Consider the following 20,537-nt stretch of genomic DNA (forward strand, 5'->3'; position numbering starts at 1 on the left):
ATTTAAACTATGTGTATATATATAAATTGATCTACTTTCACTCGGGAGGAATCGTTTTACCTGGGTATCGTTCGTTCGAATGAACGAAGGAACGTACGGAATGATCGCGCGTTAATGACACTGAAATAAATAAGAACGGCTTTCCCTTTCGCTCATATCCTACGGGCGTAATAATAACCAGGAAGCCGGATCGATTTCGATTCAATGGCAAGAGCACTTTAGAGAGAACCTTTAGACACCGGGTATACGAGATTAATAACTCACCCTCGATGAGTAGGGTCGAACGCTTCGGTGATGTCGTTGGGGAGATTCCTCCTTCCGTGAACTCTTCTGAAACGATAAAATACGCTTGGTTAATAAACTATTTTCAAGATAATCCCCCGATCCTTAATTACATTGCTTATACCATCTACTCTCCATTTGATAAAACATATTTTAGTTTGATTAAATTAAAAAGAAAAAAAAAGAAAAAAAAAAGAAAACAAAAATATAATTCAAACGCGTAAGTATGCAAAATAATTGTCGAGAAAGTTGGTAAAGTATAATAATTAGATGAAATTATAATAATTAGTTTGTAGAAACACTAGTATCGAGTGGTGGTATCACTTAGAGACGGAACATCGCTGATAGACCAACAAAAAGCTTAGAGAAATAGAATAGGTGAAAAGGGTTAGAGACTGAGGCGAAGACGCAACCAACCATCGAGAACCATTCCTGGTTGTAGGTTCGATGGAATTGCAGCAGACAGTCGGTGTGGTGTGGCTTTGGTACTAACGTCAACGGGAAATACCGTTTCTCTTGAACGTTCTACACACACCATTAATTCGATAGTTTCGGCACGGACACGTCCAGAGAATGTTCCGGAATTTTAGCCAAAGTGTTAGCTATATAGACGTGCTACCAACCCGCAACCGGACTTCGTTGCGGACAACGCTAAGGCTTCCAAGATTTTTTGACCTATCCGACAACCGTGGGAAAGATAAAGATAAAGAGAAAGAGATAGAGAGAGAGAGAGAGAGAGAGAGAGAGAGAGAGAGAGAGAGAGAGAGAGAGAGAGAATATATATATACATATATACATGAACGAGTTAGCTTGTATGAGTAAATTCTCGTGGTTTCCCGATACAAGAAACTCTGCACGTACACGCGCGTCTTTCAGGAAACGCATACGTTTTATACCGGATGCATCTCTCCTCTCTTGCAGCTTCGAAATATTGTAGTTTCGTCGTTCCGAGAAGCGTAACCCCGTCGAGCGATCGATGCCGAAGTAGAGGATACAGAAATAGAACTAGAAATAGAAAGAGAGAGAGAGAGAGAGTAAGGTAAAGTTGAACAATGTTTCGTGATGTTTCCACGCTGTTATTACGTTGACGATGTTATATCATTACGATGAATGTCGAACAACTTTCTTACCCGGATTATAACGATCCGATGGTTATTTCTCCTTATCGCTATATTATTTCCCCTTTTCTCTCTCTCTCTCTCTTAACTTCTTCTTTTTCTTCACTCTTTCTACTACTTAAAGTGGAATATAAAAATGATTGTATTTTACTGAATTGTCGTCGATATTTTAATTCGCGTGTTAGAGTTATCTCGTTGGAAAAAGAAAAAAAAAAAAGAAAAAAGAAAGAAAGGGAGGGAATAAAAGGGGGCGTTAGATCGGAATATAGTGATTTACGATTTAAGCATAATGCGATGCAGGATATATGATTTATGCGCGATCTGTATACAAGCAACGATTTACATATACCTTCCTTCCTTCCTTCCTTCCTTCCTTCCTATCTATCTATCTATCTATCTACCTACCTACCTACCTACCTACAACAATCTATTTCTACCTACCTTTTTATGTACCTTGTACGTTTCTAATAATCTTTCGATATCGAGCGAACGATTTAAAACGATATTTTATTTCCGATTACGATTCATCTCGCGATAAATCTCTGTCACCTTCCGTTTAACGGACTACCACCACCGGTTTTACATAGTCGAAAGATTTTTCATAACATCAAACATTTATCTCGTCGATATTAAAACACGTTTCGAGTTCTGTTTACGCGTAGATATGCATTTAATTATATTTTCTTTCTAATACCTGTAAATTGAGATTTTGTTTCTTTTTCTTTTATATTATTTATTATATTATATTATCGTTTGGAATTGTTCGTGTATCTTTTTTATCATTGAAAAATGAATTTGTTGTTGAATTATATATGCTAAGCGGTAGAATGTTTATGATTCTTGATTTATTTATTTTGTATCATTCTCTCTCTTGGATAATAAAATAATAATAAATAAAATTAATTTATTGTGTGTGTGTTTTTGTGTGAAAACCAATAAATTATTTTTGTCATTTCGAATATAACACATACGAGTACGAAAAGTTGATTATTATTATTATTATTATTATTATTATTTTCTACGTGCTGTAATATTGTTTAACATTTTCATTATTAACTGAAATTAGAAAAAATAAAGTTGGGGAAAAAAAAAAAGAAAATATATAAAAGAAGAAAGAGAAAGTAATAACCCGAAGCTTGTTGCTATTACCATCTGATATTTCAGTCGAGACAGTATTTAAGGATTAAATGCGAGAAAGTTGGTGTATAAGATGTTTTTAAAAATCATCATTCTTTTCCATATCTCCTTTCTCCTTCTAAAATTTCCCTGTCATGTTTTAGTGTCTTTCTCTCTCTCTCTCTCTCTCTCTCTCTCTCTCTCCCTCTCTCTTTTTCTTTCTCTTTTACGTTCTCTAACACGTCAATTAAAACAATCTAATTTCTTACCTTATCATTTTTACATCAAACCGTTATAGAAATAATATGTTTTATGAAATAATTAAGACGTACATGAATGAACGAAGGTAACGAATCACTAACTTATCATCCATAAGTGGTGCAATGGAAATTAAGCAGGCAGCGTACTGCAAACTTTCCACACGGGAATCGTAGGATGCACGCCAAGTTCTATTCCACATTCCCTTATTTTTGATAGATTTTTAATCTAACATCGTAAGATACGGGCACGTCAAGAACGTCCTGAAATTCCAATAAAGTTATCCAATGTTCGCTTTACAACGTCCACATCTCGTCCATGTTAGAGACCGGTGCACGCGAACACGAGAATGATTCGAGAATACGGTGGTACGAGATAGGAAGACACTGTTAGAACATTTTTGGGACATTCGGTAGGAGGGGGATGGAAAGAGAGGGGAGGGCATTTGCGATCTCGAAATCAAATCGATCAATGGAATGCTTTGAATTCCTACAATATTAGATATCGTTTGCCGATCGTAAAGAATACGTTATGGTTTTTCGAGAGTGCTTAAACTTTAGTTGTTGTTTTTTCTTATTTTAGATGGAAAGAGTAACGAGAGGGAGAGAGAAAGAGATAGATTTAGTTGGCTTTCTAAGGCTGCTTTAAACGTTTATTCGAGACACGACACGATGCAAACGTCGTTCTTCACCTCCACCCACCCACCCCTTTCTTTTACCCCTTGCCATCTTGCTTTCTCCCTCTTTCATCGCATTTTCGATTCTCTTATGCACTTTGTATACGGAAAGTGGCTCGAATGTAAAGGACGAGACACTTAACTTTGATTCTTCTTCTTCTTCTTACTCTTCTTACTCTTCTTACCCCCGAACTTACTCGTTCAACTTCGTCTTTAAGGTACGCCTTGTAGACGGAAATGTAGTTCGGAGAAAAATTACGTTGGAATGAGGATAGAAATACTAAGTTTCCTTGTCGCACCTCGTTTGCATAATGTCGGAATCAGCCACGACTTTTCTCGAGTAGAACGAGAATGAAGGCGAGAGTTTTCCAAAGCGAACTCTAGAAAACGATACCTTTTACGCCGACATTTTTATTCGACGGAGAAAGAAAGAGAGAGAGAGAGAGAGAGAGAGAGACTCTTTATCGTCATCTTAAATTTTGATAATTTTCACCTGACTCTCTCTCTCTCTTTCTTTTTCTCTCTCTATCTCGGTCTTTAAATAAACCACCGTGCTTTCTTAGCGAGTAACCAAATCGACGAAGTGTTTATTCGTTCAATTTTAATCCTTTCTCCGTACTACTTTTATTTTTTTTTTATTCCCTTTTTTTTCTTTCCTCCGTTTTAATCCAAACGTAAAGAATCTCTACATTCTTCTTTTAATTACCGATAAAATAATGAAAGAACAAATAAAGAAAAAAGAAGGAACACAGAGGATAATAGAAAAGCTTTGGTTAAACAAGAAGAGAGTATGTAAAAGAATAAAAAGAATAAAGAAAAAAAAAGAGAGAGAGAGAGAAAGATAGTACATTAGTTGTTATTAAAAGTTGAGTGCTACTCGAAAAAATATACGAATACATATACATTTTTCCGTCCCGATCCACAAACGTTTACGAACGTTTTGTTTTATCGTCCGTACTTCTGCTTTACTATAAAAGCATGCTTAGCCCTTCATACCCTATTGTGAAAACTAAAGTCCCTATAGTAGAGCATAATGCAGAAAAATATATATCTACTATGATGGTAAAATTTTTCTCAACTCTCATCCTACACCACCACCACCACCACCACCACCACCACCACTTTTCTCCACCTCTTAGATGTTATTGTTAATAAACGTTCGGTGTTCTGTGTGCCGAGGTAAGATAAAAAATATAAAAAAAAAGTTTTAAAAATTAAAAGGAATACAAAAAAGACAATGTAGAAATAGAAAAAAAGGAATGAAAGGAAGAGGAGTATAGAAGAATAAAGGATGCTTTATCACACAGCGCTACTTATTATCCCGTACACTCTCCTTCTTCCGTTCTGTTTTTCTTCCCCTTCTTCTTATTCTTCTTTTTTACACTCACTTTCCCTTTCTTTACCTTTACGTTAACAGTTTCCTCCTAAACGAAAAATATACGACGGACGATTAAGCGCCATGCGCTTAGCCTCGTTTAACTGACGATAAGAGAGAAAGAGAGAGAGAGAGGGAGAGAAAGAGAGGGAGAAAGAGAATGTAACACAGACCATACACCATCAGCCGAGTTTGCTCCTCTAATTTGAAATCCGCTTTATCGCGTGTTGTCGTCGCACTCTCATTACTCTACACATATACATATATATATATATATATATATATAAAATCATATATCTATATACATATATTTGTATACGTGTACACATGTATATACGAAGTTATCTAGCAGATAGTAAGGATGATGGTATGTATGGTCGTGGCTCGTATTAGGCGCGAGGTTAATTATTCTACGATAAATAATTTCCGCGTTCCCATTGTCTTCAATGCGGCCCGATAAACGACTTCCACGATATATAATGCCAGAGTTTTCGTGCTTAAGCGGTACCTCATACGCCACTGAAATTTATTACATTGTTTATCCTCTTTCCCCTTTTTTTTTCTCTCTCATTTTCTTTCTCTTTCTCTTTCTCTTTTTCGACTATACACGTTTTCAGATTCGTTTTTTTGTATTTTCGCAAAAATTACTGTCGCGCTCATAAATAGACTCTCTCTCTCTCTCTCTCTCTCTCTCTCTCTCTCTCTCTCTCTCTCTATCTATCTATCTCTTTTATTCTTTTTTCTTTGGTAGTTTTTTTCTTTCTTTTTTTTTTTTTCTTGTCTTTTTTTTCTATTTCCATTCGTTAGTCGAAATTTGTATCTGTAATAGAAAAATCAAGTCAATTTAAATGTAGGATACATTCGTGTTGTTTAATTGTTGAACTGAGTTACAGTATGATACCGGATTACGTAATAAAGACGTCACGTTGATTCGTTAAAATGTTTTAAAGTGATAAAACGGATGAGAATGGAAAAGAAGTGAAGGAAAGCGACGAGGAAAAGACTTCAACGTAACTTCGTTTTCTCTGAGATTTTTTTTGTCCCGTTCATAGTTGTTCTTGTTGTTGTTGTTATTTTGTTTAACTTTTATTTATTTATTTTTTGGTTTTTTTTTTTTTATTATTATTTTCGAGCACGGCCGTTGCGGGACTATTTTATGCAATCACCATCGCGAAAAGCTCGTTACAACTTTTGATAGAAGTGGAATTCTTCAATTCTGTTTGAAGTTCTACACGAATCATGACGATTTTATAAATTTACCCTCTATAACTGTTCTCTACGTATGCACGTATACGTCTCCTTTGTGAACGAATAAAAGCATTTTTTTGTTTTTGTTTATTCTACTACAGTTAATAAATTGGTTGAATGAGATTTAATTAAATTCTCGAACAAATAGATCGATTAATTTCAAAAGCTATGCTCATTCGATTACAGATGCTTTAAAGTTAATATATATATATGTAAAATAAATTAGAGATTTTCAAACTTTTCCTCTTGATGAATTCCCTTTACTCCAGCAAATATTTTCGTGACCCTAGATAAAGACCCCCTGTACCATCTTCTCTTTCACTGACATGGTAAACTCACAGGCATGCTACACGTGTATTGTTGCTAAACTGGTCTTGAATTAATTTTCGAAAGCTTTACGCGTCAAGGAATTTTGTAGCTTTGCTAAAATTTCTCTGGGATCTCGTTTAGGATCATCAAGGTTGCATTTGAAAAGTTCTGATAAAAGAAGTTTTGAAAAATAAGAAGATCTAATAAGCGTAGATTATTTATTAATATAAATATCGATCGAATTTATAATCGATGAAGTTAGGGGAAAAAAGTGAAGAATATTCAGACGAAAATGAAAAAAATCCTTTCTGTTTAGAAATATAGAATGACGTAATGGTATATCTCGTAACCAAAGGCGATCAAACTGGTTCATTTTCGTTTCGATTTACCGACCATTTATATATTTATCCAGATTAATCATCAAACAATTGCAAATATTTGATCTCATGGCATGAGCGATGGGCTACTAGCATGAGTATTCGCGTATACATACGCGTAAGCCTGTATATCCGACATATAACGACGAGCTTCCTATTTCAACCAACAAATTTATATGCTTTATAACGATCCGACAGTACGAAACGAATTGTAACAGTTTATACCAAGCGGGGAGAGGGGAGAGGGGGAAGGGGGATTCGATATTTTACCTAACAGACAAAGAATATAGTTTAATGTTTCTAGGATAACGTATTGCATTTGACTGCTATATTTGAGTAGAGAGTTCGGTATATGATTACTATCTTCATTTAAAATTAATTGTTGTTTAATAATTGAAGTTAAATTCTAATCGCATTTGGTTACTCAAATCGTGGGGGTTCCATTTCAATATTAAATTTTAACTAATAATAGAAAGCTGTCATATAAATTCAATCGTGATATTTGTTTGATTTCGATTAAGAAACATAAAAAAGGTATCAAAAAAAAAAAAAAAGAAAAATAAGCAAAAGAGAGAGAGAGAGAGAGAGAGACAAAAGAAAAGGAAGAGAATCCTCTCGCGCATGTCTCTGGCGAGTCCGTGAATTTCTAATCTCATCGTTATTCCTATCAAGCTCTTAACTCCGAAACGACCGACGAGTTTGCGATTCCACGCACGATCGACACGCTCGTAAACCTAAGCTCTGTTGTAAACATGGGATCTGGATCTGCCGTGAGATGCCCAACGACGGTTAGCCCTAAAAGGGAGCTAACGAATACGAATCAACGTAGCTAAGTATATATATAGTTTAAACGTTCCTGGGAAAACACAACGTCACTTTGGAGAACAAACAAGGATGAAGTAGTGATGGATATACACGTGAAACTCTAAATAAATATGTAACTTCTAACGCAACGTGAAGGAAAATGAAAACAAAGATCTTAGGTATATAAGAGAGAAATCGGTTTTGATCAAAATCTTTCTATGCCCCCATCTTTCATTCATTCGTGAAAAAAGAAAATTACGTTACGATATACGTCAAGATATAACAGTCGTTTCGAATAATCGTTGATTTAAATATTGTTTCTCGATGTAGGAAGGAACGTCAAGTGTGCGAGAAAAAGAAAGAAAGATAAAGGAAGAAAGAGAGAGAGAGAGAGAGAGAGAGATAGAGAGATAAAGAAGGTAGAAGCACTTAACTTGGAAAAGAGGAAGATCGATGACCTCGCTCGTGTTTCTTGACAGCATATTACCTCGGAGTTGTCCAGCTTACAACACCGTAAGGGAGATAGGAACGATACCTTTTAATTTGCTGTCGAGAGACTATAGTGAATTTTTAATGCACCTAATTAAATTCCTTCAACCTTTCCCTGATTTTCATTTGCTTTTATCCCTAGATGATAATATTCTTCTAAACTTGAGATTAATTTATAACGTTACTGATTATCGGATATGTGTTATAAAATTTATAATAAATTATATATATTTGCATGATCAGAGATATAAAAATACAAATAAATTATTATTATATTATTAAGCTAATCGATTATACATTCATATTATAATGTTATATGTGTTTAAGTTTGATACATGTATTCCTAAAACAATCAAATGTAATTAGAAATAGATATAGAAAACTAAGGGAAACTCGAGAAGCATCCATTCTCTTAGCATTGTCATCAACGTGAGCGGAGAGACAACAAGTAAAGCTGTAAGCTCGATTTACGCCACCAGGGGAAGCCCTTCTAGGGACGACATAGGGGTGGTTTTGTTGTCCTCGCTTCTCGTTACGTTGGACTCGAACTGGATCATCGTTAATCTGTAATAAGCGGACTACGACATATATCCGACATATATATATATATATATATATATATATGTATATATATATATATATATTTGCACATAGAATATATAAGCTCCCATCGATTGGCTGGTTCGGTCGAAGCAAAGCCACGATCGAAGATGGGTTTCGAAGCGGTTTCGATAAATTCATGCGTAGGTACCATCCAACCATCACCACCCACCAACCCCACCCCACCATGATGGTCCTATCTCCAATTCGATATCTGAGAATCGATGGATCAATTATACGTATCAGCAGGTGTAATGTTAATGTTTAATAAGAAAAAAATAAAAAAAAAAAGAAAATCGATTAGTTCGAAGAAGAAGAAAAAAAAGGAACATAGACGTTGGCGAATAAGAAGAAATTTAATTGGTATGGATTACGCGTCGACACGTGTACCTATCTTATTTTTCTTTCCCTTTTTGATCTCACATCTTCTTCATTTCACCCTACTTTTTCCTTTCCCTAAATCATGGAAGGATCACGTAAATAAGGGACAAACGAACGGTCCGAGAATCCTTGAAGGTTGGAGGAATGACCAAGGAGGTGGTGGACAAGAGATAGAAAGAGAAAGAGAGAGAGAAAGAGAAGAGAAAGTATTCGACTTCGAATGGAATTCCGTAGGTCGTTCGTTCTCTGGGAGTAACGCGAGAGCGAAACTACTAGGAGGGTAACAGTTTCTCTCTGTCTCTTGGTATATCTTTCTCTATCCTTCTCTAACACTTTGCTCTGTTCTGCTCTGCTCTGCTCTGCTCTGCTCTGCTCTGCTCTACTCTACTCTACTCTACTCTACTCTCCCTATTTCTGTCCTATACATGTATTCCGATACGTCAGTAAGGAGAAGCTAGAGCCACAGGGTCGAGTAGGGAGACGATTGCTTTGCACTTCTGTGCACGCCCCCCCGGGGCAATCGTAAGTTGAGATACCTACTCGACGATACACCATCTACTCTCTCATTCTCTCTCGCTCATTCTCTCCCTCTCTCTCTTGTATTCTCCTTCGTAAAGCTTCGTGTTTCTCTCCTAGCGATGTCGAAGAGACGACGTAGTAGACCTTCGAATGCAAGCTAAGGCGGTGCGAAGTAAAGGAGGTCGTAGAAGGAGAGAGAAGGACGAACATGGAACAAGAGAGGGAGAGAGAGAAAGATCGATCGCTCGAACGTGCTTTCAGGATCGGCGAATATTACCTACCACCTAGACCGTACGAGCCTAGCGTCTCTACCTACCTTCCTACCGGTAATATCCTGACTGGTGTGTGCATACGTGTATGTAACACCTGCATGCCAAGACGCACGTATCATGTACAAGGCCGCTTATATACTGCATTCTACCAAGGCTTTACATAAGGTCCTGCTGGCGAGGAAGTTATGTATTACAGCAAGGGTTGACCCCTTGCACCTGTATGATCTCTACTTCCCTTTCCTACACGTATATGTGTGCTGTAATATGCATCCATACGTACGTACCCACGTATATAAATTCATATACATCTTGATCTAAACGTATAACTACGTATATATTATACATAAGTGTATATATATATATATATATTTAGGTATATATGTAATGATGTTTATGCATATATACGTGTGCATATAAATGTAGATATGTAACCACATGCGCAAACCATAATACATATCACGAACCGCGAGAAAGGAGCAGCTACCTATGGAGAAGAAGACAGCCATTGAGAGAGAGAGAGAGAGAGAGAGAGAGAGAGAGAGAGAGAGAGAGAGAGAGAGTATTGTTAGACGACAATGGACATGATTCGTAGGCCATCTGTCCACCGGTGGGTTCGAAAATTGCGCGGAAAATCGGAAGCACTGTGAATCTCTCTCTCTCTCTCTCTCTCTTTAGTTCAATCCACAGCCGGTTATAGCCACGTCCGATCGTGGCTAAAATCTCTCTTTCTTTTTTTTCCTACTCTTTATATACCACTCTCTCTCTCTCTCTCTCTCTCTCTCTCTCTCTCTCTCTCTCTCTCTCTCTCTCTCTCTCTCTTTCACTTCGTTCCCGGACGCGATGATATCGAATGGAATGAGAAAGAGGATTTTCCTATGTGGCAACGAGAGAAAATCCGAACGATCGGCCTAACACACTGCACGTCGGTATGGTATGGCGTGGCATCGCGTGGCATGGTATGGCGTTGCATGGCGTGGCGTGGCATGGCGTGGCGTGGCATGGCGTTGAATCGTGCTATAGCGAACAACTGACTATGGCGACGCGAAAGCCGATACGAAAATCGATAGCGTAATCTACAACTAGCTGGCCCGACGGAGAAAATGGGAAGGGATTCGGTTCGGAGGAAATGTCGGGATAAAGGGGCAGCCAGAAGGCTGGCAGAAGGAACGGGGAGGGAGGGGGGAGAAAGAGAAAAAGAGAGAAAGAAAAAGAAAGATTGAGAGAAAGAGAGAGAGAGAGAGAAAGGAATACGGGGGTAGGACGGTGCTTTTTATGGAACCACGCGCTTACTTTTTCCCTTTTTCTATTTTTACGAGTACCTATCTGCTGTCCAATTGGACGAGCAAATTATCTTCTGTAATTACGGCGTAACGAGTAGTACGATTAAAAGAAGATCGATAAACGAAATATCTTGAACTTTTTTTTTTAAGATAAGCTATTCTAATTTTCTCATAGAGGAGATGTGATCTATCGGACGTTTTATGTAAATAGCAAGTTTACGCTAGAAATAATAAACTTAAATTGCTCATTAGCATGAGGATCGGATTTAGACGAATAATTTAACCGAGGAGAAGTAAAGGAAAGAACCGAAAAGAAAAAAAAAAACAAGGAAAAAGAAATAAGGAAAAGATTCGTAGTAACAAAAATTTATACGAAATTTATAAAGGAACGTTTCTAGAATAACGTTTCTAGAATAATAAAAAGGACGTAAGATTCTTAATTCTTCTTTTATTTTTTGGTCTACGTCTGGTAGACGTATAGGGGCGGGGGGGGGGGGGGGGGGGGGGGGGGACTCTTAAATGCCAGATAGGAAGGACACGCGAAGGTATTCATGAATGCATGAACGAGGCACGTTTATTTTGTTAAAATCATTTCTGTCTATCTATCTGTTTATCTGTTTATCTGTCTGGCTGCCTGATTCCCTGTCTGTCTGTCTGTCTGTCTGTCTGTTTTTCTCTTTCTCCCTTCCCTCCTTCTCTCTCCCATTTCGCTCTTTTGTGCCATAAAATATCTTAATGGGCTTTCGTTAGCATACGCGGCATTCCTGTAAAAGAAATCACGATGAATGTAAATTTATGGCGTTCCACGTTGCCGGTGGAACGATGCAACTAAATCTAAAAATTACGACGGATCCCATGGCCGTTGTTTCGGCTGCCTGTCGCGTCCGTCTATCCGAAGTGCAAGATATACTACGTACCTGGATATATATATACATATATATATATAGTAGATATACAGATAAAGAGCAAGAGAGAAAAAAGAAACAACGTATATACAACATAACAAATGCGAAAGTGCAAAAATTCATGCGAGCTCTGCGAAACTTTGCGAGTTCGCCCTCTCTCTTTCTCTTCATATCTTTTTCTCATAGGGGCTAACGTAGATCATCAAGGAAAAAACAAAACAAAAAATAAAAAAGAATGAAATAAAAATCATAAATAAAAAGAAGAATAAAATGCAATGCGTAACAAATGTAATTTGTTTGTTTTCCCCCGTGAACACGAGAGTCGAGATCCGAATTAAAATTCTCATCGAATTTACAAAATCACGCTACGAGTTCGTTGAATATTTTACCTCAAAAAAAAACAAAAACAAAAAAAAAAAATAAAACAAAAAAAAACCAATATCTTTTAAACGCGTCCCTTTTATTTCGAAATAGAGACACAAAAATAATATTATATATTTGAAAGAACAATAAAAGGGAGAATGGAAAAAAGGATCGAAAGTTCGTTTAAGAGAAATTTTGCGAGACAGTTTCGAGTCAAACGACCATAAGGATAAATTATTAATAAGGCGAGTAAAGAAGACCGAGTATTTTAATTTTCATGCAGACCTGCGACTTTTCGTGGAAGATTTTGTAACCACCAGAAACGATTTCATTCATTTATCTTTTTTCTCCTATTCGAGAAACGAAATGTCATAGTTAAATTGTAACGATTGAATAGATTTTCTTCTTTTTTTATTTTTCTTCATTGTGTTTTACATGGATACTTACACGATCAGGATCTTAAATTTAGGTGTTATCTGTAACTTTACATACGTAAAGTACAATACCTATATCTATATAAACAGAGGTTCCTCACTCTATTTCAGCGGTAATGAATGGAATTTATAATCGCCAAAAGCACGAGCACTATGTGTCGCGCATAGTACATTTCGTCTAATGAATCCTCGACCCGTATTAACGTCGCGAAATGACCCATGCGTCTTCTTAAGACTACTAATGTTCCTCCATGTATATATATATAACATGAATTTAACAAAAGTCTATCTGGACGGCTGTGTCATATAATCGTGTCATATTTTACCTCCCAACCCCCGCTCAACTCCCACACCCATCCCGTTTTCCTAGCGATATGTTCATTAAAACGCTTTTAATGGTCGTCATTCATTAATAATACCGTGATACTTTTTTCCATCCCATATATATTATGCTGTCGCTTCGCTAACTCGTCGTATAAAAATTTTTTTCCAAGAGACTAACAAACCTAAAGAAATTTTTGGACAAAGTAAAAGAAAAAGAAAATTAATAAATTAATTCGTTATACTCATTCCCCATTCATATATTTACGTATTAAATTAATTACCGTTATTTATAATATAGTTATATAGCCCAGATGCCGACATCCGCAAACCCAAAAATGTTATTAATAATAATAATAATTATTATTATTTATATATTGACAAAATTTAATTGACAAAAAGAATAGAAATATCGCGAGCGAATAAATAAATAGAATTATTAATTAAACACGATGAAAGATAAATTTCGACGAAAATATTGGCAAAACGTTCGAAACGCAAATGGAACGAAAGATCTGATAATTTGAAATTTTTCTCGAAACTTTGATAGAAGAAAAAAAATCAACATATTTCATCGTATTCCCCCGAAACCCATCCCATCCCATCCCATCCCACCCCCAACCCCAACCCATACGCCGGTTTGAAATCAATGATCCAAGTAACTTCTTTCTTGCCAAAACGATTCGTTACAACTTTGACTGGTCTTTGAACAAGCGTCAGCCAATCGTGAACGATATCCGCCGACCTAACCGTTTGCGCGTGCATCCATTTTCCTTCGGGCAAAAGAAAACATTACCCCCCCCCCTTTGCAAATCGTATGGCGGTAAATGTTAGTCTCTACTCTACTAGTCTACTTCTACTTCTACTTCTACTTAGTCTTCTCTCTTATTTCCACAATTTTTTCTTTTCTTTTTTTTTTTCTTATTTTGTCCTCTCTCTCTCTTTCACCTCTCTCGTTTGTTCATTCATTCGTTCGTTCGTTCGTTCGTTGGTTCGCTCGTACGCGCACAGTTCGCCAAAAACTTTATTTTACCTTCGTACACTGGCTAGAGATCTCTGGCGCCGCGCTTTTTAAAGTAAATAAAAGTTTCCGCCAACTCGTTCGTCTTTCCATTTAAATCCCGTAGCACCGGGATGACAGACGCTCTGAATACTATGCAAGAAGGAAGAAGGAAGAAAAAGAAAAAGAATAAGAAGAAGAAGAGGCTACTCCGTCTTCCTACCCCCTGTTCGCGAGAACGAGAAGGAAAAAAAGGAAAAATGGGGTGAATATGGGGAGTAGTGGGTGTGTTGGGTGTAAGAGAAGAGTAAGAAAAAAAGTATACGTAAGAGAGAAAAAGATAGGAATGATGCCACTCGAAAACTAAACGTTCGTAGGAACGAATGAAGATAAGCGGTTCGCTTTTGCCTTTCGAATGTTTTTCTATTGGGCGAATGTTTTCGATCATAGCTACCACCACCCCCCATTCTGTTCCTTTCTCTCTTTTCATTCATTTTCTATTCTCTCTTTCTCTCTCTCTCTCTCTCTCTCTATTTTTACTTTTTTTTTTTTTTCTTTTTTTTCATTTCCAAGCTCTTTCACCAAAACTCTCTAACCTATTCGTCTTGGTATATTCTCTCTGGCAGTTTCATGGACGACCATTCCGGTAATTTCTTTTACGTGAGAGAATGCGAACAAAGAGGACGTCCTTCTCCACCTCCCGAACCACCTCCTCTTTCCCTCCTCCTACTTCACTTCCACCATGTTTCGAAACGAGCTCCTTATTTTCATAAATATTCTGCGTTACTTAAAACATAATTCCGGTAAAGAACGTCGTAGAAGTTGATGCTCTAGCTTTCAGTTGGATCCTTTTCTCTCTCTCTCTCTCTCTCTTTTTTTCTAGATTGCTACTTAAGAAAAAATTCTAAATGACGCGTTCAAAAAAATATTGAACGTTAATGTACTGGTCTCGCAATGTAAACAAATAAAATATGAATAAAAGAAGTAGAAGAGGTAGATATTGTTCCGACGTTAATATGTTTAGTTTTATTTTGAGAATTATTGGTATCTCAAACGTACGTATTTATTTAAACATATAAGTATCCGTGTACATACTTATAATTAGGGAAAACAAAAAAGACAAGAAAAAATAGAACGACTACTTACACATGTAATATTAATGAACTAACTTACTTTACTTTATAATAATATCACGCTGGGAAAAAAAATATTTACATATTCTTTCATTCTTTTCGTTTCGTACAAAAAAAAAATAAAAATATAAAAATATTTCGAATAAAGAAGAATAAGAAGAATAATAAGAAGAAGAAGCGACAATGCGACGAGTTTCTCGTAAGCTCTCTCTGTTAATGCATAAGTACGTATGCATGCATGTATATACTTAAGTATGATAATAATACTATACGTATGTATGTACGCGTTGGCTAATATCATTTCTTCGTAAAAAAAAAAAAAAAAAAAAAACAAAAGAAAAGGTAAAGAAGAAAATGTTTTTCTTTTTTTAAGAGTTTTCCCCGAGCTCCGAACAAACGAGCTGGCATTACGATGCTTTCGGTATTAAAATATATATATATATATATTTATCTTTTTTTTGTCTTTTACTATTCCTTCTTTTTCTTGTTCTATTTCAAGGGAAGATGCAGACTCGCAAAAAATGCTAGCTCTCTTGGCAGTCGCTCGTTTCTACCGATATATATTAACTATACGCGCGAATTAACGCGAAAGGGACACTTCCAAATGAAATGTCTATCCTGGCAAGTATTCAGAATGAAAAGCTCGGCGAAACGCAGCACCCGGTTTGGTGCAACCGAATTAGCAGTATCCACGCTTGAACGAACCGAAAAAAGGGGAAGATGGGTTGAACGAACAAAAAAAAAAAAAAGAAAAAAGGGAAAATATACACGAGCAAAATATAGGGAGAAAAAATATTCAAGCAAATTTTTCAAGCTTATATATATATATACATATGCGTGTGCGCGTGTGTGCGATGATGTGATGATGTGTGCGATACGTGTGCGTCGGCCGGTTGCTAAAGTTGACAGAATTAAATGTTCACTGCAGAATATCTTTCTCTCTCTCTTTCTCTCTATCGTATAGATATTATATGCAATATTGTTACGCTCGTATATGTAACTTTCGTCTGTATTCCCTAGCAAACGGTTGTATCAAACAAAAATTGGAAAACTCGAAAAGAGTCTCGTTTCGATAGTCGTTTTTCCATAATCCGGTATCCCTGGATTTTCGTGTTCTCTCCACCCTCTTTTCTTTTTACCGTCGGCGGCCAATTCTTTTTTTTTTTTTATTTTAACCTTCTGTTTTTTTCACCTTCATACATGAAAAAATTCCTCCTCCTCCTCCTCCTCGCGCATTCTCTTTTTTAATTTTTTTTATTTTTCACGCAGTTATGCTCGATATTTAAACGCGATACCGAGACACCAACGATACGAACGATATAACGTAACGTTGTACTACCCCCCACCCTCCTCCTTCCGTGTTTTTTTATGCCACCCCTTCGCTAATTAACCGAGGAAATATGAATGAGAACGAAACGAATCGGGCATTTAACGTTTGATTACAAAAATACCGAAATTTTAGTTTACGTTTGTTCGATTTCTTTTTCTATTTTTTGTTTTTTTTTTCTCTCTCCCCCATTCCTCTCCTCGCATTTCGCGAATAGTGGAAACGTTTCCCGATTTTTTTTTTTCTACCACCTCTTGTCACGCTCGAGAAAAAAATAATTTATATATATACATGTAAATATAATTCTCCAAGGATATAACACTTTTATCAATGATTATAACGTTAAATATAATTATAAAATATTTTAAGCTAACGGAACGAGATTATCTATTTTTGTACATCGAAAATGTTTTGAAACAGTTCAACTTGATCTTGAATTGTTATTTTTTTCCTAATTCGTTCGGAAAAATGAATCTTTTGAAGTAAAGTAAAATAGATAAAGAAGGGGACAGCCAAAATTATTTGTAATTTTCATAATACTTGATAACTATATATGTACCTGTAAGTCTCGTTCATATTGAAACCAGGAAACGCCCTTCCTTAAGGATCTCTAAACGGTAAGTGTCGATTTAAGCAGAGGATATACTTCGTAGATAGATATATATTATACATAAGTACATACATCCGACTCAACGATCCTGATACGAGGATTTCAAAATTCACCAGGGCATAGCATTACGAAATTCTAAGCTTCCCTTTCATCCTTCCCTTATCCCTTTTCTCTGTCTCTCTTTCTCTTTTGCTTTCTCGAGGCATTCTAACTATTAAGTTGCTTGTGTAACATCACTTCTATTTATTTTGCATTAGTTTCGAATTCTTCCGTTAACAAATGTCTATAGATTATTTGCGACAAAGTTGAACATTCAATTATTGAAGATAATAATGATCGATATAATATAATTGGATCGTTTATTATTCAAAAAATAAATGCGTCCGTTGAAATAATAAAAGAAAATAAATTGCAAACATAATTGTCATGTAATTTTTAATAAAACATCAGAATCATGCATTTTTTTCAATTTTTGTTCTTTTCAATAATAAACTTACAACACTTTTATAATAAAACAATCAACGCGTAAAGTGTCTGAGATTTTTCTACCCAATCGGTGTTCTTTTAAAGGTAGAATATTTCTATGCGAATAACAAATTGTGTGTCACACGAGAAAATATTAATTATCAGCGAAAAGGATAAAAAATTCGAAAAGCTTTTGTTTATCATCGAACATCAAAATTATTTCTTTAAAATATATTGGATATAACGTCAATAATAATAATTTCGATTACAAATTATGAAACAATTGAAAATGATTATTAATAAGATTGCAAAGAAGCTTGAAATAAATTGAAAAAAAAAAAAAAGAAAAAAAAAGAAAAGGGGGTAATTTGAAGAGTACACTAGGACGATTATCGGGGTTAGATATCCTAATCGACTATTCTATTCCATTGTCCTTTAGAAAAAAGATCTTCTTGAAAAAGTAGTTTCCCGCAGGAGCTTACACCCGTTCTAAAGAATATTCACAATACCGTGTTAACGGGTGTGGTGTACGTATACGCTGGCGTAAAAAATTCCAGAGTAGAGCAAAGAAAATTCTTAGCTTCATTCACGAAGACCACCAACCCTTTCTTCCCCCTTTCTTTCCTTTCTTCAATATTTTTCCTCTCTTTTCTTTTTCCTTAGACGAGCCGAATAACTGACTGAAATATCCAAGAAGGAGCGAATAAACAAGTTCCACTTTTGCCACGTCTCATGCTACTACCTTTTCCCCCCCTCCTCCTCCACCACCACCTTTTCCTCTTCCTCTTCCTCTTCCTCTTCCTTCTTCTTTTGCAGCTGCTTCTTCTCTAATTTAAAGGCAAATATTTATCTCGAACGATACAGGCTTTGCTTCGCCATAAAAGGAGGAAGAAGAAGAAGAAGAAGAAGAAGAGGAGGAGAAAGGAGAGTAGAAGGTGGAGGAAAAGGAGGAGGGAGAATAAGAAGAGGGGAAAGTAGTAGATAGTTAAAAATACAAAAATCTCAGGACCGTATCGAAAAGTAAGGAAAAGTTACTACTATTACTCTACGCTTTTAAAGTGTCCGCTTTAAGTAAAAGGAATCGGTGGTTTATGGGAAGGAAAAGGGTCGGGAGTGTCGTCGTCATAGATCGACGAAGGGGAAAGTGAAAGGGAAAAGAAAAAAAAGGGGAATGAAGAAGATGGGAGAAAGGAAGAAAAGGGGTTGGGCGGTAGAAGAAGAAATTCAAATTTTAGCGAGGACATTGCCATTCAAATTTCACCAAAGTCGTTCGAGTCGATTTAAATGCAAGTAAACGGCAACAGTACCCCTCCTCCTCCTCCTCCTTCTTCTCCTTCTTCTACTCTTCGATCGTCCCACCCCTACCCCTTTTTTTTTTCTTATTTCCCTTCCTTCCTTTTACACTTCTTCGTCGTCGTTCGTAGTACTAAGAACGTTTAGACTCCGGGGAGCTACTTTGTGGATTTCTCTCATGGGAAGTGGGTAATAGGAGGAACATAATCGAAGGCTAACTCGCGAGATTTCCCTCAGAAATATCCCAAGATCGCTGCTTATTTTCACGTTGCATCGAGCGACCAACGATGCGTTCAACTAAACCATTAACGATAACTACGTAACATTTACTGCAAAATATCTTGCATACATTAGATATTTATCTATCTTAAAACGAATCAAATATTCGTTTATTTGCATAATAATAAAAAAAAAAGAAAGAAAGAAAGAAGAGTTTCGTGTAATAAAAATTCGATATAAAAGTTGTACAAATATTATTTATTAAATTGAATATAAATAACGAACAATCGCTATAGATCGAAATCAATTACGTTTTACATTATATTTGTTTTAATTGTCAACGCGTAAAATAAATTATTTTAAATTGCGTAAATTTTAGTAGGATCAAGTTCATCCGAGTCTCTCCGCAAATAAAATTATTAAGTATATTTGATTCTTTCGATTTATTTAAAAACACAAGATAAATAGTAACGTATAAAAGCAAATACGTATCCAAGGAAAAATATATATATATATAAAAAAGAAAGAAAGGAACTAGAGTTAGAAAACTCCGTAGCAAACATCCATAAGGGTAAATACTTAAGAGTAGGAAGAAGATACTTTTGTACATTTTTGGGTTGAGAAAACTTGGTCCCCCGAATTTGACTCGCCATTGTGATAACACGAAAATCGTGAAAATAGCACGTTATCGGCATACGTCTACAACACGGATCCTTTGCAAATCCTTCGGAATAAACGAAATAGAACACTTTAATGGAAACGCCAATATCTATCCGAAAAAACGTTCCTCTCTTTTATCCAATTATCTCGAAAAGATTATGCTAAATTTCTTTTTCTATTTCTTTTCTTCCAGTCATACAATTTTTACAATTTTGTTATAATATAAATACTTAGAATAAATATTTTCAATATAATATATATTTGATTTTTATCTTCGTCGCTAATCGATCATCTTCGATCGTAAGTTTACAAATTGTAAAGAAAAAAAAAAGAAAATTCATAAAAGATGAGTTCATTTTAAAAATGTAGCATATCATTATATAGGTGTTGAATAAAAACGAATCAAACAAAAAATAGAAAGAGAAAGAAAAAATTTGGCTAGAAGAAGGAAAGGTTTTTTTTTATTTCGATAAAAAAAAAAAAAAAAAAAAAAAAACGATAAACCAACGAACGAACGAGGAAAATTGGTCGAGTGCGTTCGATCCAAGCGGAAACATCGCATCGGCCGATTCCACGGTCACGCGATTTTCGATCAACGATGATAAATGTTGGCAATCTGAACGTGTTTTGTTGTAGGAAGGTTCGACACGACCGACCGAACAAACGAACGAACGAACGACCAACCAGTGAGTTCAAACCCGAC

General features: G+C 35.9%; 1 protein-coding gene across 2 annotated transcripts in view; it reads right to left on the reverse strand.

Moving 5' to 3' along the window:
* Positions 1-20,537, reverse strand: part of LOC106793533 (leucine-rich repeat and immunoglobulin-like domain containing-NOGO receptor-interacting protein 4) — a 288,380-nt gene that overhangs the window by 182,500 nt on the left and 85,343 nt on the right. For both annotated transcript variants that reach the window (XM_014760542.1, XM_014760541.1), the window contains one exon: positions 265-330. In XM_014760542.1, coding sequence (XP_014616028.1) covers positions 265-330 — 66 coding nt within the window. The remainder of the gene's footprint in view (positions 1-264; positions 331-20,537) is intronic.

The sequence above is a fragment of the Polistes canadensis genome, unplaced genomic scaffold (genome assembly GCF_001313835.1).
Source record: "Polistes canadensis isolate GaletaPanama2010 unplaced genomic scaffold, ASM131383v1 scaffold_15, whole genome shotgun sequence".
Taxonomy (NCBI): Eukaryota; Metazoa; Arthropoda; class Insecta; order Hymenoptera; family Vespidae; genus Polistes; species Polistes canadensis.